The 12168-nt window shown below is 42.3% G+C and overlaps 1 protein-coding gene across 1 annotated transcript; it reads left to right on the top strand.

The window, feature by feature from the left end:
• The first annotated feature begins 1874 nt into the window (after nucleotides 1–1874).
• Nucleotides 1875–9186, top strand: LOC128744356 (acetyl-CoA acetyltransferase). The gene is made up of 5 exons (XM_053841304.1): nucleotides 1875–1993; nucleotides 2095–2241; nucleotides 7688–8538; nucleotides 8595–8757; nucleotides 8815–9186. Exons 2-5 carry the CDS (start codon nucleotides 2190–2192, stop codon nucleotides 8931–8933), a joined length of 1185 nt encoding a protein of 394 aa, XP_053697279.1. The 5' UTR covers nucleotides 1875–1993; nucleotides 2095–2189; the 3' UTR covers nucleotides 8934–9186.
• The last annotated feature ends 2982 nt before the right edge of the window (nucleotides 9187–12168 follow it).

The raw sequence follows: 12168 nt of genomic DNA, 5'->3' as shown, positions 1-12168 counted from the left end.
CAGTTTTCAAAACTGAGTCGAATGGTATATGACATTCGGCCCGCAGGACCTTCTTTCCATTTCCGGTTTTCCAAGTGATTTCTATACCTTTATACTATATATTTATATAGTAGAAAGGCAAAACCATGGTAACGCGAAACATGTACCCATGGCTATCTTAACTATATTGCCAATTATTGCAATATTGTAATGATTACCATGATTTTTGTCAACTTGAGAAGATTCGTAGCTAAAAATACTCTAACAACGAGCAAAACATTAACTATTTCCATGGAATGGTATGGAATGGAATGGACTTTATTTTCTTGCTTCTAGAAACAATATTTTTGCAGCCACATATAACAATATGGAATTGTCAACCAGACCATAAAATTGGTAGAGTAACCAACCTATTTTGGACCCCCTCAGCAGCTGCACATAATTTGGACACTTACAGCAAAATCAAATGCAAGTGTCCAAATTAGCAGCTGTACATAATTTGGACACTTACAGCAAAATCAAATGCAAGTGTCCAAATTATGTACAGCTGCTGATGGGGTCCAAAATAGGTTGGTTACCCTAATTGACTACCTGTAAGAATATCATGGCAGCTTTAACATATTTAGGATTACTGTAAACGGAAAAGTTTAGTGGTTTTCAACCAACCATGAAAACATCTCTAGATTACTATTTTATGGTAATGTTACCCTTTTTCTGTCATTATAAGCCGCCATAACGAGAAATACGAAATTCGCGTTTTGTAATAAGAAGTGCTTGTTTTGTTCAACATTTTGATACGATTTGGTAAAGGTGCGTTTAGATTGGTAACATGTGGCATGCAACTTTTTCCAAACTGTTGCGGTATGTTTCCAAGCAACATAGCAACGTATAACAAATATTCAGGTGGCGACAGAAGCAACGCTTAGCAACAACTAGTAACATGTCGCATTCCGCATGTTGCATTCCACATGTTGCCAAGAAATTGCCCAGTCTAAACGCACCTTAAGTATCTGGACATTTTATATAAAGGAAGTGGAATGTTTATGTTAACGTGGAATCTCGAGAAAAATTGGTAATAGTTATATATTTTAGTGAATCACCATTGGCGGAACCAGCGCTTGTTTCGACATAGGAGAATTTATGGCCCACACGGAACTTTTCCCCCTACGTCGGTAGAATTTTCGATGGTGCCAATCGACGTTTACAGATCATTAATAATGTTTGGTGCAATAAAAAATTTTACCGAACGTTTTGCTGTTTAGATTTCGGTAAAATTTTACCGAACCGATTAAATGTGTATGAGTGAGCAAAAATGTTCACTGTGGAGAAATTTTTTGCACAGGAGTGTAATATGGTGCAAATAGCGCTATATTTAAGTCAATTTAACGGGAAACTAGCAGTCATTAACTTTTTGTCGGAAAGCCCAATTTCGGAAGCAGTTTTTCGGCCTAAAAGCGGGATTCTGTTTATAAAAATGTAAATACTGCATTCTTCTTGCCAATCTGAACACAGCGAATTTATTTTCATAAACAGAGTTTTGTTTCAAACTTTTTTGCTCTTGAAATTGGCAGAATCGATGACGACTAATTTCACCTTAAACTCATTTTGTCTCCCAGTTAATTTATTGACTAATTTTACTTTAGCGTAGAGCAGACTCACTTGTTTTATATGACTACCAGCCCTATCGCAATTTCTCTTTTTTTTTAGTACCAGTGACAGTGTCTGTCATTCTGTCCAAACAATGCGGTTGTGTGTGTAGAAGAGAGAAGATTAAAAACATCAGCTCATCTCATTCATGAAAATACAAGAGTACCGTTCCTTTATCACAATCCTCCACAAACACACTTTCAATCGTTGTATGGGATGCTTGTGTTGCGGCAGAGCTAAGCTAACCATTCCGATTGGAATGCAACCGCATCTGCCTGCAGCAGTCAGTCGTGTTTCGGTCGGAGTTGGACGTAGCGGTAGCAGAATCAAGCAGAAGTCGACGTGTCACGTCTCAATTGTACCTTAGGTAGGTTGACTAATATTTGCTTCTATTACTATAGATTATTATTACCTGTTTCATTCATAAAAATGTTCATTTCTTCTTGCGCATTACTCCTGACATAACAGCACCTCACGTTGGCTGCGAGAATTGTACGGCATCAGGATATTTTGGAGAGTACAAACTTATTCATTCATCCGCTCTTGCTATAGCATAATAAACGATGACGTCATCAGGAGAGGTTTTTATTGTCTCAGCCGCCAGGACACCGATTGGTAAGTGGATTTTACCACGTGTGTTAAACACATAATCTGTTAAACTAGAAGGATGTAAATTATGTGACAATTTCACTCAACTTCATGAGAGATTCAATAATCCCGTTGAACACCTTATTAAAGGCTTGTTTGTGGTTCAGCTTCGTTGCGCAAACAATATTTTATAAGCACGTTGTCGCTGGTTCACATTTCAGTTAGACAAACTGGAAATGGATACACATCTTTACATTCGTCAGAGAAGCGCTAATTTACATTGGAAAAGATCGTATGAATTTACATGAAGCGTAAGATGTGCTTGCAGTGGACCGTAAATGGCGGTCAAATAGATCTTGGAAATTCGATATGTAAACTGAATATCTAATGCACAAGATAAATTTTTATGGGATGTAGACAATTGAATATGGTGCTGTCAAAGCGATTTTACGCAGGTTTATCTTGTTTTGTTTTGTTTATGATGTAACAAGACCCGCGAAAAAGACATATTACGTATTACGAAAACACTAATGTGAGAAACACATCAATAATGATTTACAACTTCTAAGATGTTTGCGTAATTAACTGAAATTATTTCATTCTTGATTAAACTTGTTTTCTGAGGAAACACTGTTAAATACCAAACTAACAATATTCGCCAACATTTTGTTAGATTTTGTAGGTAAATCGCTTGCAATAAGTAGATTAATATTATCGCGAAATTCCTTCAAAAGTGAAGTTAAAATCGTAGTTGGCTTACAAAACAAAGTCTGTGTGTAATACACTGCTGATTAGTGAGTCAAGGGGATCGAACTGACTTTAACAATTTCTCAGTTTTTTATCAAGTTATATTATAGTGTATGTTCAATTATACAAGTGGTGACTTTTCAACACTATTAAAATTGCGCTGCGTACTATAATTACGATTTGTTGGCTCAAGTTTTTTGAATTTCGACGTAGAACTGCGTCTTACGGGAAGGTAAAGTTTGTAAAATCAAAATCTAAAAAGTGAAAAAGTCACCGGGTTTAACTTTTTTTTACTGAATTAACCAGATTTTGCTAACAGCTTGTTTATGGTTCCGCAATAATAAAACAAAGCACGATGGTCATGAAAAGTGCTCATGAATATCAATGAATTTTTCTTTTATCTGAACTCTACGTTGCCCAACTATATTACTGTCTAAATTCAACTCAATTCAAATCATTACTTCTGATCTTAATTACCAGACATAAACATTTGATTTGTAAAGATTTCATAGTTGGCACGCGCGATATATGACATATTGTACTATATCTCTTCCAAATCCTTTGAATAAATCCAAATTCATTCCTTTAGTACTGCTATTTTACTAAACATATAACCCCATGCAAAGTAATCCAATGGGTTAAGATTTGGACGTCATTTAAACCGACCTGTCCTGTCAGCCACTTTTGGTAAGGTCAACCAACACTGAACTCGAAAGATTTGGAAAGCGGAACTCTCTACCATTGGTTCCGTTCTTATAAAGCTGGATCATTACTATTGGTGATCCAATACATTCTGTGCTACTTCAGGTATTCCCCAGGGGAGTAATCTCGAACCGCTCATATTTCTGCTCTATTTCAACGATCCGAACCTCGTGCTCGGAGGACCACGATTATCATATGCCGGATTATCACTGCCTCGCACTCTAACACCAGCTCGATACCTTCGCCAACTGGTGTACATTAAACAGAATGGTGTGGATCCCTCGAAGTGTTCTGTGATGTCCTTCTCACGAAAAAAAGATGTGGACGTAAGACCGTCAGTGTACATACAGAAAAACAAGTGCAATGATCCAGTTAATTAGACAAAATAACAGATGTGCAACAAAAACAATTTTAACGACAAGTAATTTCTACGAGACACACAGTTATGAAATACACAGAAATACACAGTTGAAACGTTGAAAAGATTATAAAATCTGTTCTACTATCAATAGACTGACAGCCAATTAAAACGAGAATATTAAATTCTACAGTCGACAAAACAAATTCATGATGTTATTTTCGTCAACAAATTCTCTTCGATTCCGGGATTCATCTTCAGGATTGCCAAAACTGCTTAAGAGCATTATACTGCTGTTCTGTTCCGATCGGCTCTGGAGTGTTGTTCATGTTCTGCGAACCAATCAAATCTGTTCAACGTCGCTTGCCATAGCGAAATCCTTAACACTTACCGAGTTACGAAAACCGATGTCAGCTGATCCACCCGGATACTCTCTCCACACGGAAGGATATGTCCAGAAGCCGTTAGTCGCCGACACTCTGGAAGGGAAAATAGACTGTCCGTATATTCTTGAGCAATTCGTACCGCCTAGACTTCGTCGAAACAGTGTTATGCTGAGGAAGAGGATGTCATATCATCGTAGAGCAAGTACAGAGCCTTTAGCGGTCTCCAGAGGGCGTTCAACAGAATAGCATCAATTTTTGATTTTTACCTATCACCCCAAATCCTACGTGAGCGATTTCTTCAGTCGACATACTTACTTATTAACTTACTTACTTAATTAGCTTGCTAATCTAAGACCTAGCCTGATAAACAAAATTTCTCCAATTTACTCGGTTCTGGGCTTCCGGTCTCCATTTTTTTGGATACTGAGTACCCTTCATCAGATCTTGTTCCACCTGGTCTAACAATCTTGCTCACTGCTTCGCTGGTAGATTTGAAGCAAAACGCCATTCTTGCAAGGCAGTTGTCCGGTATTTTAGCAATCGTGTCTTGTCTTGCACATCGTGTCCGCCTTGCTTTAGCCACCTTTGGAATACCAGCTCGTCTCCTTCCGCCAGTACAGCTTCGAGTGAATGCGCGTAGTTTATGGCAACGTCTGGTTTCAGCCGCATGAGATTTAACCGAGTTTTGAGCTCATCCTTACCATCACTAGGCAGTGATCCAAGTCACCATTAGCGCTTCGATAGGATGTGATGTCAATGATGTCCAAAAAGTGCGGACAGTCGATCATCGGCCCCCCCCGTTCCAGATGCCACCGAGCGAGAAGGCAGATGCAGAGGGCTTGAAGCGAGGCGGATGTCGAAGCGCGTGGGGTTGAGCTTAGATCGGCCAGGTTGCGTTCAACAAAGAGGCTAAACGTAGCAAGAAATTCTGTTTTCTGGAGCTACGCCGTGACGCGGATTCAAACCCATGGGGTGGTGCTTAGGGCTGGTACCGAATGGTCGAAATCCAATTGGCCGAATTCCAGCAACAGTCATAGAAGGCCGAATCATGAATGGCCGAATCACGAAAGCCCGAATCACGAATAGCCGAATAACGAAAGACCGAACTTTCCCAGAATGCTTAATTGCCTGGAAGTATGCGAATTTCCAGATGAATGGAAAATCCAAAGACTGGTATTGCTACTAAAACCGGGGAAACCACCAGGTGATCCCTCATCGTACAGACCAATTTGCCTACTTGACACGTTAGGCAAGCTTCAAGAGCTAGGTAATCTTAAACAGGTTGACGCCTGTTGTGGAAAATGATACCGGGTAGGTCAAGGACCCAGTTTGGCTTCCTTCCGCGATCGATTCTTGAGGCTCTAGCTGTCCACTTGGGTTGAGATCACAGGCTTCGCCGACGATATCGTCCTAACAGTGGTAGGTGAGAGGTAAAAATGCTGGCATCAGACGCCATATGCATAATAGAGGGATAGACGGCTGGTATTAATCTACGATTGGCACACCATAAGAAGGACACAGTGATGGTCAGTAACCGCAAGGCGGCCCTAGAGGCCAAAATTATCGTAGGAGGACAAACGTAGTGTGAACTATCTGGGTGTTATGGCGGACAATAGGCTGAACAGCCACGTGGATTATGCTTGTGGTAAAGCATTAACAGCGGTTACTGCGCTGTCCATGATTGCCGAGCGGCTATGGACCTAGCAGCAGTAAGAGACGCCTGAGAGTCAGCGTTGCCTTGGCGGTGCTGAGGTATGGTGCACCGGCATGGGGCCCGGCTTTGGGTAGTAAGCGCAATCAGGCACATCTGCACAAAGTGTTCAGGCTGAAGGTGCTACGCGTAACGTGCGGGTATCGTATCATATCGTTGGATGCGATCGGGGTTATTGCGGCCATGATCCCCATATGCATACTTCTAGCTGATAACATCGAGTGCCATAGGTAGAAAAACGTCAGGGGCGCTCGGGACAGAGTTAGGCTAGACTTTACTAGGCGGTGACAGGCGGAAGGAACCACGCTGAATACGGCAGGTGGACCCATAGGCTGATACAGAACATCTCGTCCTGGATCGGTAGAAGACATGGTGAGGTAAACCTCTACCTTTTGATTTTTTGATTTCAATGGTTGAATTTAAGGCGAGTATACTAGAGATATCTCAGATTTGCAATCAGTTAAACGCAAATGAGCTAGTTTTAGTAAAGCAATTAAATACAAAAACGAAAAGACTATTTTAGCTATTAGTATTAATTGCCGGTCTTGCCCATCTGTTTTTTATTGTCGTTTTATTTAACTTTTCAATTATCAATCAATGCAGCACTAAAACGTGTGCACGTCATTTGTATTTACTTTGCAATTGAATCTTATCATATCGCTGATATCTGTCCAAATCGTCCAAACAGACGAGTAATTTTGAACTGGCAAGGTCATTCAGCTGTGAATTGTTTATACCGTGATAAACAGCATAAACAAAGTTATAAGTACGTATATTATGTAACCCTGCTCAAGATATTGCACTTTTTCAATCAACTGTATCAGTAATCACTGCTAAACAATATTTAGCTTCTTATATCGCCGCATCATAAATCTTTTGCGTAATACCCCCTGCCGATAACAAAACAAATATCAGACGGTTGATAATCTGCAGCGAAATAAAACGTTGCGTTGTTTGGTTCCATTATTTTACCAAGAGAAGCAGAAGCATTATTTATTTCGCACAAGTTAGGCAATAAATTAACTGACGAATTCCCGCACAATCATTACGATTATGAATATGGTTATTTTTAGTTAATTTATTAGTAAAGAGATAAAATTTATACATTTGAGACTGTAATTTCGCTCTAGAGTAGCCAACGTATTTTCGACCCCATCAGCAGCTATACATAATTTGGACACTTACAGCCAAATCAAATGGAAGTGTCCAAATTATGTACAGCTGCTCATGGGGTCCAAAATAGCTTGGGTATCCTATAATAGGTTCAAATAGGTTTTGGTCGGAACTTTAGACATGGTACTTGCAAGAAATAGATGCCGACATGTTCTTCAGCTCTTTCATGGCTTTTCCGTTTTGGCCACTAAGTTATTAGCGTGGATCCTCCGCAAGAGGTTAGTCCAAAAAATTTCTACCGGTTGCTGCTAGGGGACGTTGAGAAGGGGTAGTCTTCGTTAATTTTAAGTTTTTTGAACTCTTCTTATTGTATTCGTAGAGGCGAACCAGCCGCAGGCTGAAAACCTCTCAAATATAGAATAAAAAAAATTGTATTCGTATCTTTGTATTCTTCAGGCAACTTCCTTGGCGCCATATCATCGCTCAGCGCAGCTGAGCTGGGCGGCGTTGTAGTGAAAGAGGTCATCGCACGGGCAAACGTTCCAGCAGCCGACGTTGATGAAGTTATTCTTGGTCAATCGCTGACAGCCGGTCAGGGTCAAAATCCGGCCCGGCAGGCTTCTCTCGCAGCCGGTGTACCGAAAGAAGTCCCCGCCTTCCTGATTAACATGTTGTGCGGTTCGGGGCTGAAAACAGTCTCACTGGGCTACCAGGCGATCCGATCCGGAGACGCCAGCATAGTAGTCGCCGGTGGCCAAGAGAGCATGTCGAAGGCACCGCATGCATTGCATCTGCGCGGGGGTACCAAAATGGGTGAGGCAAAAATGACCGACACCATGCTGAGCGATGGATTGACGGATTTTTTCCACGACATCCACATGGGAGTGACCGCCGAGAATGTTGCCAAGGAATGTGGCATCACTAGAGAACAGCAAGATGCATCTGCTGTCGAAAGCCAAAGGCGGGCTGCCGAGGCCACACAGAAGGGATACTTCAAAGATGAGATTGTTGCCGTTCAGGTTCCTGGAAGAAAGGAAACGGTCACTTTCGATAAGGACGAGTTTCCCAAACCGGGAACTACGCTGGAAGGCCTAGCCAAGCTGAAGCCTTGCTTTATCAAAGACGGTACTGTTACACCAGGAAACGCCTCCGGCGTAAATGACTCTGCTGCAGCTGTGCTGCTCATGTCTGGCGAGGAGGTGAAGAAACGTGGAGCTAAACCATTAGCGAAAGTTGTTGCGTTTGCTCAGACAGGTATATGTCCGAAGACGATGGGCGCGGCACCGATCAGTGCGGTACAAAAAGTGGTATGTCTCACGATAAAATAACAAAATTTAAGTTTTTTAACGTTTCATAATGTTAGTTGTCGAAAGCCGGATGGAAGGTAGGAGACGTTGATCTTTTTGAATTGAATGAGGCTTTTGCTGCCCAAGCGATAGCGGTCAACAATGGTCTAGGAGTTGATCCGAAAAAAGTCAACATTAATGGTGGAGCTATCGCTCTGGGCCATCCGATCGGGGCATCAGGTATGAATAATTCAATTGGATAAGCTATAACGCTATAGTATAATTGGATATTTTTAGGATGTCGCGTTTTGGTTACCTTGTTGTATGCTCTAAAGAGGACCGGTGGAAAGAAAGGCGTGGCTTCGCTCTGCATCGGTGGTGGAATGGGCGTAGCTTTGGCCGTTGAAATGGTTTAGTATTGGTTTCATGTATTCGCTAGTATGGTATTGAAAGTGTGTAGTATGCATAACCATATCGTTGGCCAGTACTTATGATTAACCCCCTACTTACGATGAATCAAAGTAACATACAAAGTATTTTACCATTTATGCGTGGTGTTCCACAATAGTATTTTCGAAGTATTTCTGTGGTGGAACAAATGACAATAAAGTAAACTTTGTACTTAAAATCATACAATATTCTGAAGAATAAAATTTTTCTACGAATTATGGAAAGAACGGTATTTTTCTTTTCTCATGGTTTTACTCGGATGGACTGTAACAGTTGCTTCAAGCGAACCTCGAACAGTGACATTTTTATCTTAAGTTCACTTACGAATGCTTTATTAGCAATGTCTGAGTTCGAAAACAGACAATGAAGCCTGCAAGACGTAGGAGAAATGCGTATGTGTTGTGAATAACACTATTAATGGAATTTAATCTTGAAAAAGTTTTTCTTTCGTTTAATTTTGAGACTCGACCGAACTAGTGCAGGAGAAGGGGATGTAACCGTTGCTGTGAGGCGATATGTTAAGTGCCGCCTACTGTCGAGCTTCAGTTTGAAAGCTATCGAGCCCATTAGGGTGGAGTTCAGCGCGTCGATGGGACCAATCAACATCATAGCGGCCGGCTACTGTCCTAAACAAAGCAGAGCACGGGACGGGCTCATTTACGATCCGATTTGGTCAGCTGACTCAACGGCGGATGAAGTACATCGTTGCCGTTGACCTTGATGCTCGGTATGAAATGTGTGACATCCGAAGAAAAAATCAGAATAGGACCATTCCGGCGGAAGATTTCGAAGCCGACCATAGAAACAATTTGGCGCTGGACTGTGACCAGAATCTTAACAGTTTCCTCTATCAAAAGTAGTCTTGATGTACATCAAGAGGTTCAGTCTTCGACTGTTCCTGATTGATCTGTCCATCAGGCTGCTCCATTTCAGAAACGTTTCGCTTTCTACGCTTGCTAGCGTTCGGTAGCGGTCGGTTTTTGGGATTTGGTACCGAATTCTCATTACAAATAGTACGCACTAACTGTTTGGTCCCGGGCTTGGGTGTTGGCGGTGCGGCTCTCTGCTCTATAGTTTCTGTCGACTAGTGCGAATGTTTAGGTCGCGCTGCGCTTATTTTATTATGTAGACATATCTTGCAAAAACTATCTAAGCATTTCCACGAGACAAAATTTGGCCAAGAATTAACTAGGGAGGAAGTTGATCACGATCCTGAGAAGGAAAAAGTGCCAGAAGGGGGACAGAGATCGTGAGAAACTGGAACAACTACTCCGGGCTAATGAAACGCGCAAGTTCTACGAGAAGGTGAAACAAACCCGTAAGGGCTACACACCTAAACCTGACATGTGTAGGGACGAGGGAGGGGATCTAATCACAAACGAGCGCGAGGTAGTCGACAGGTGTAAGCAGTATTTCGATGAGCACGTCAATGGCGATATAGCTGAAGGAGACCTAGGGGTGCCTATAAACGACAACAGCGCGCCGGCTCTTGATCTCGGAGAGATCCGACGAGAAATTCGTCAGCTGAAGAATAATAGAGGCGCCGGAAAGGACCGACTCCCGGCAGAACTCTACAAAAATGGCCGAGAACCGCTAGCAACAGCAGTTCATTGGATAATTGTTAGGATTTGGGAGGAGAAGAAACTACCGGAGGAGTGGACGGAAGGTGTAGTCTGTCCTATCTACAAAAAGGGCGACCGGCTAGATTGCTGTAATTACCGCGGCATCACATTGGTCAACGCCGCCTACAAGGTGCTCTCCCAGTTTTTGTTACGTCGTCTATCCCCAATAGCAAGATAATTTGTAGGACAGTATCAGATGAGCTTTATAGGAGCACATGCGACTGCGGATGAAATTTTTATTCTCCGACAAATCCTCCAGAAATGTAGGGACTACGGCGCCCACAGATCATATTTTCGTGGATTTCAGGGCAGCATATGGTACAGTGGAACGCGAACCGCCATGGCAGATAATGCACGAGTACGGGTTTCGGACAAACTGACGCGGCTGATCAGAGGCTACCCTGGATCGAGTGATGTGCTACAGGCTCATTTCGGGGACACTCTCTAGTCCTTTCGAATTGCGCAGAGAGTTGTGACAAGGGCATGGACTGTCCTGAATGTTATTCAATATCACTATTTAAAGTGTGATCCGGTGAGCGGGCATCGAAACGAGAGGAACGATCTTAAGCAAGAGTAGCCAATTCTTAGCCTTTGCAGACAATCTCGTCATCATTATTAAAACCCTTTGGACGACGGAGACAATATACGCCAGACTAAAAACGGAGGCTAGGACAAATCAATGTGTCGAAAACCAAATATACAGTAGGAAGAGGTCCAGAGAAAACAATGTTTGTCTCGCACGCACAATGACTATTGACGATGATGAACTGGAAGTAGTTAATATTTGGGATCTCTGGTCATCGCTGACAATAATATGAGTAAGGATGTTCAAGGACGCATTACAGCTGGAAATCGAGCCGTTTTGATCATTTTTGGCGAAGTACAAACGGATAGCGGAGAGTGGCCTAGGCGTATGAACCACGAGTTGCAGAGATTCCCATCGGATTTTGGACTATTAAGAGAAGTTTCTATCATATACCTGCCGAAAGTCGGGAGACTACGGTGGGTCGGTCACGTCGTAAGAATGCCGGACGACTCTCCAGTAAAATCCGTTCTCGTCAAGAATCCCACCGGCATCAGGAATAGAGGGGCCCAACGTGCTAGATGGCTCGACCAGGTTGAAGCCGACTTGCGTGTGTCAAGACGCTCAACGAATTGGCGACGAGTATCCCAAAACCGAGTACAGTGGAGGGGAATTCTTGATACAGCAAGAGCCAACCCGGATATCGGTTGGTAGAAGTAAGTAAGCGTTCTGTAGTCTCAAGGTTACCGTGTCTGCTTTGACAAGCGAATGGTCATGGGTTCGAATCTTAGAAGAATCAGGCCATTCGATGTCAAAGTGACTTTAGCATAGTATTATTCTCAGCCCCTCATCACCCTTCCTTCATGCTGAATTCTATATTATCCCGATATGGCCTATTGACAAATAAATAAACAAATAGAGAGTGCAAAAATGAGACGCTTATAGTAAAATGCACTGGTTTTGCCATGCCAGGAATGGCTTTAATTGGGGACTACGCGCTGTCATGTGGAACGAGGTGGGTAATATAGAGAAAAGCATTGAAGGAAGGGTACTCAA

This window comes from Sabethes cyaneus, chromosome 3 (genome assembly GCF_943734655.1).
Source record: "Sabethes cyaneus chromosome 3, idSabCyanKW18_F2, whole genome shotgun sequence".
Taxonomy (NCBI): domain Eukaryota; kingdom Metazoa; phylum Arthropoda; class Insecta; order Diptera; family Culicidae; genus Sabethes; species Sabethes cyaneus.
Note: the sequence above shows the minus strand (reverse complement) of the source record. Positions and strands in the feature narration are given on the sequence as shown.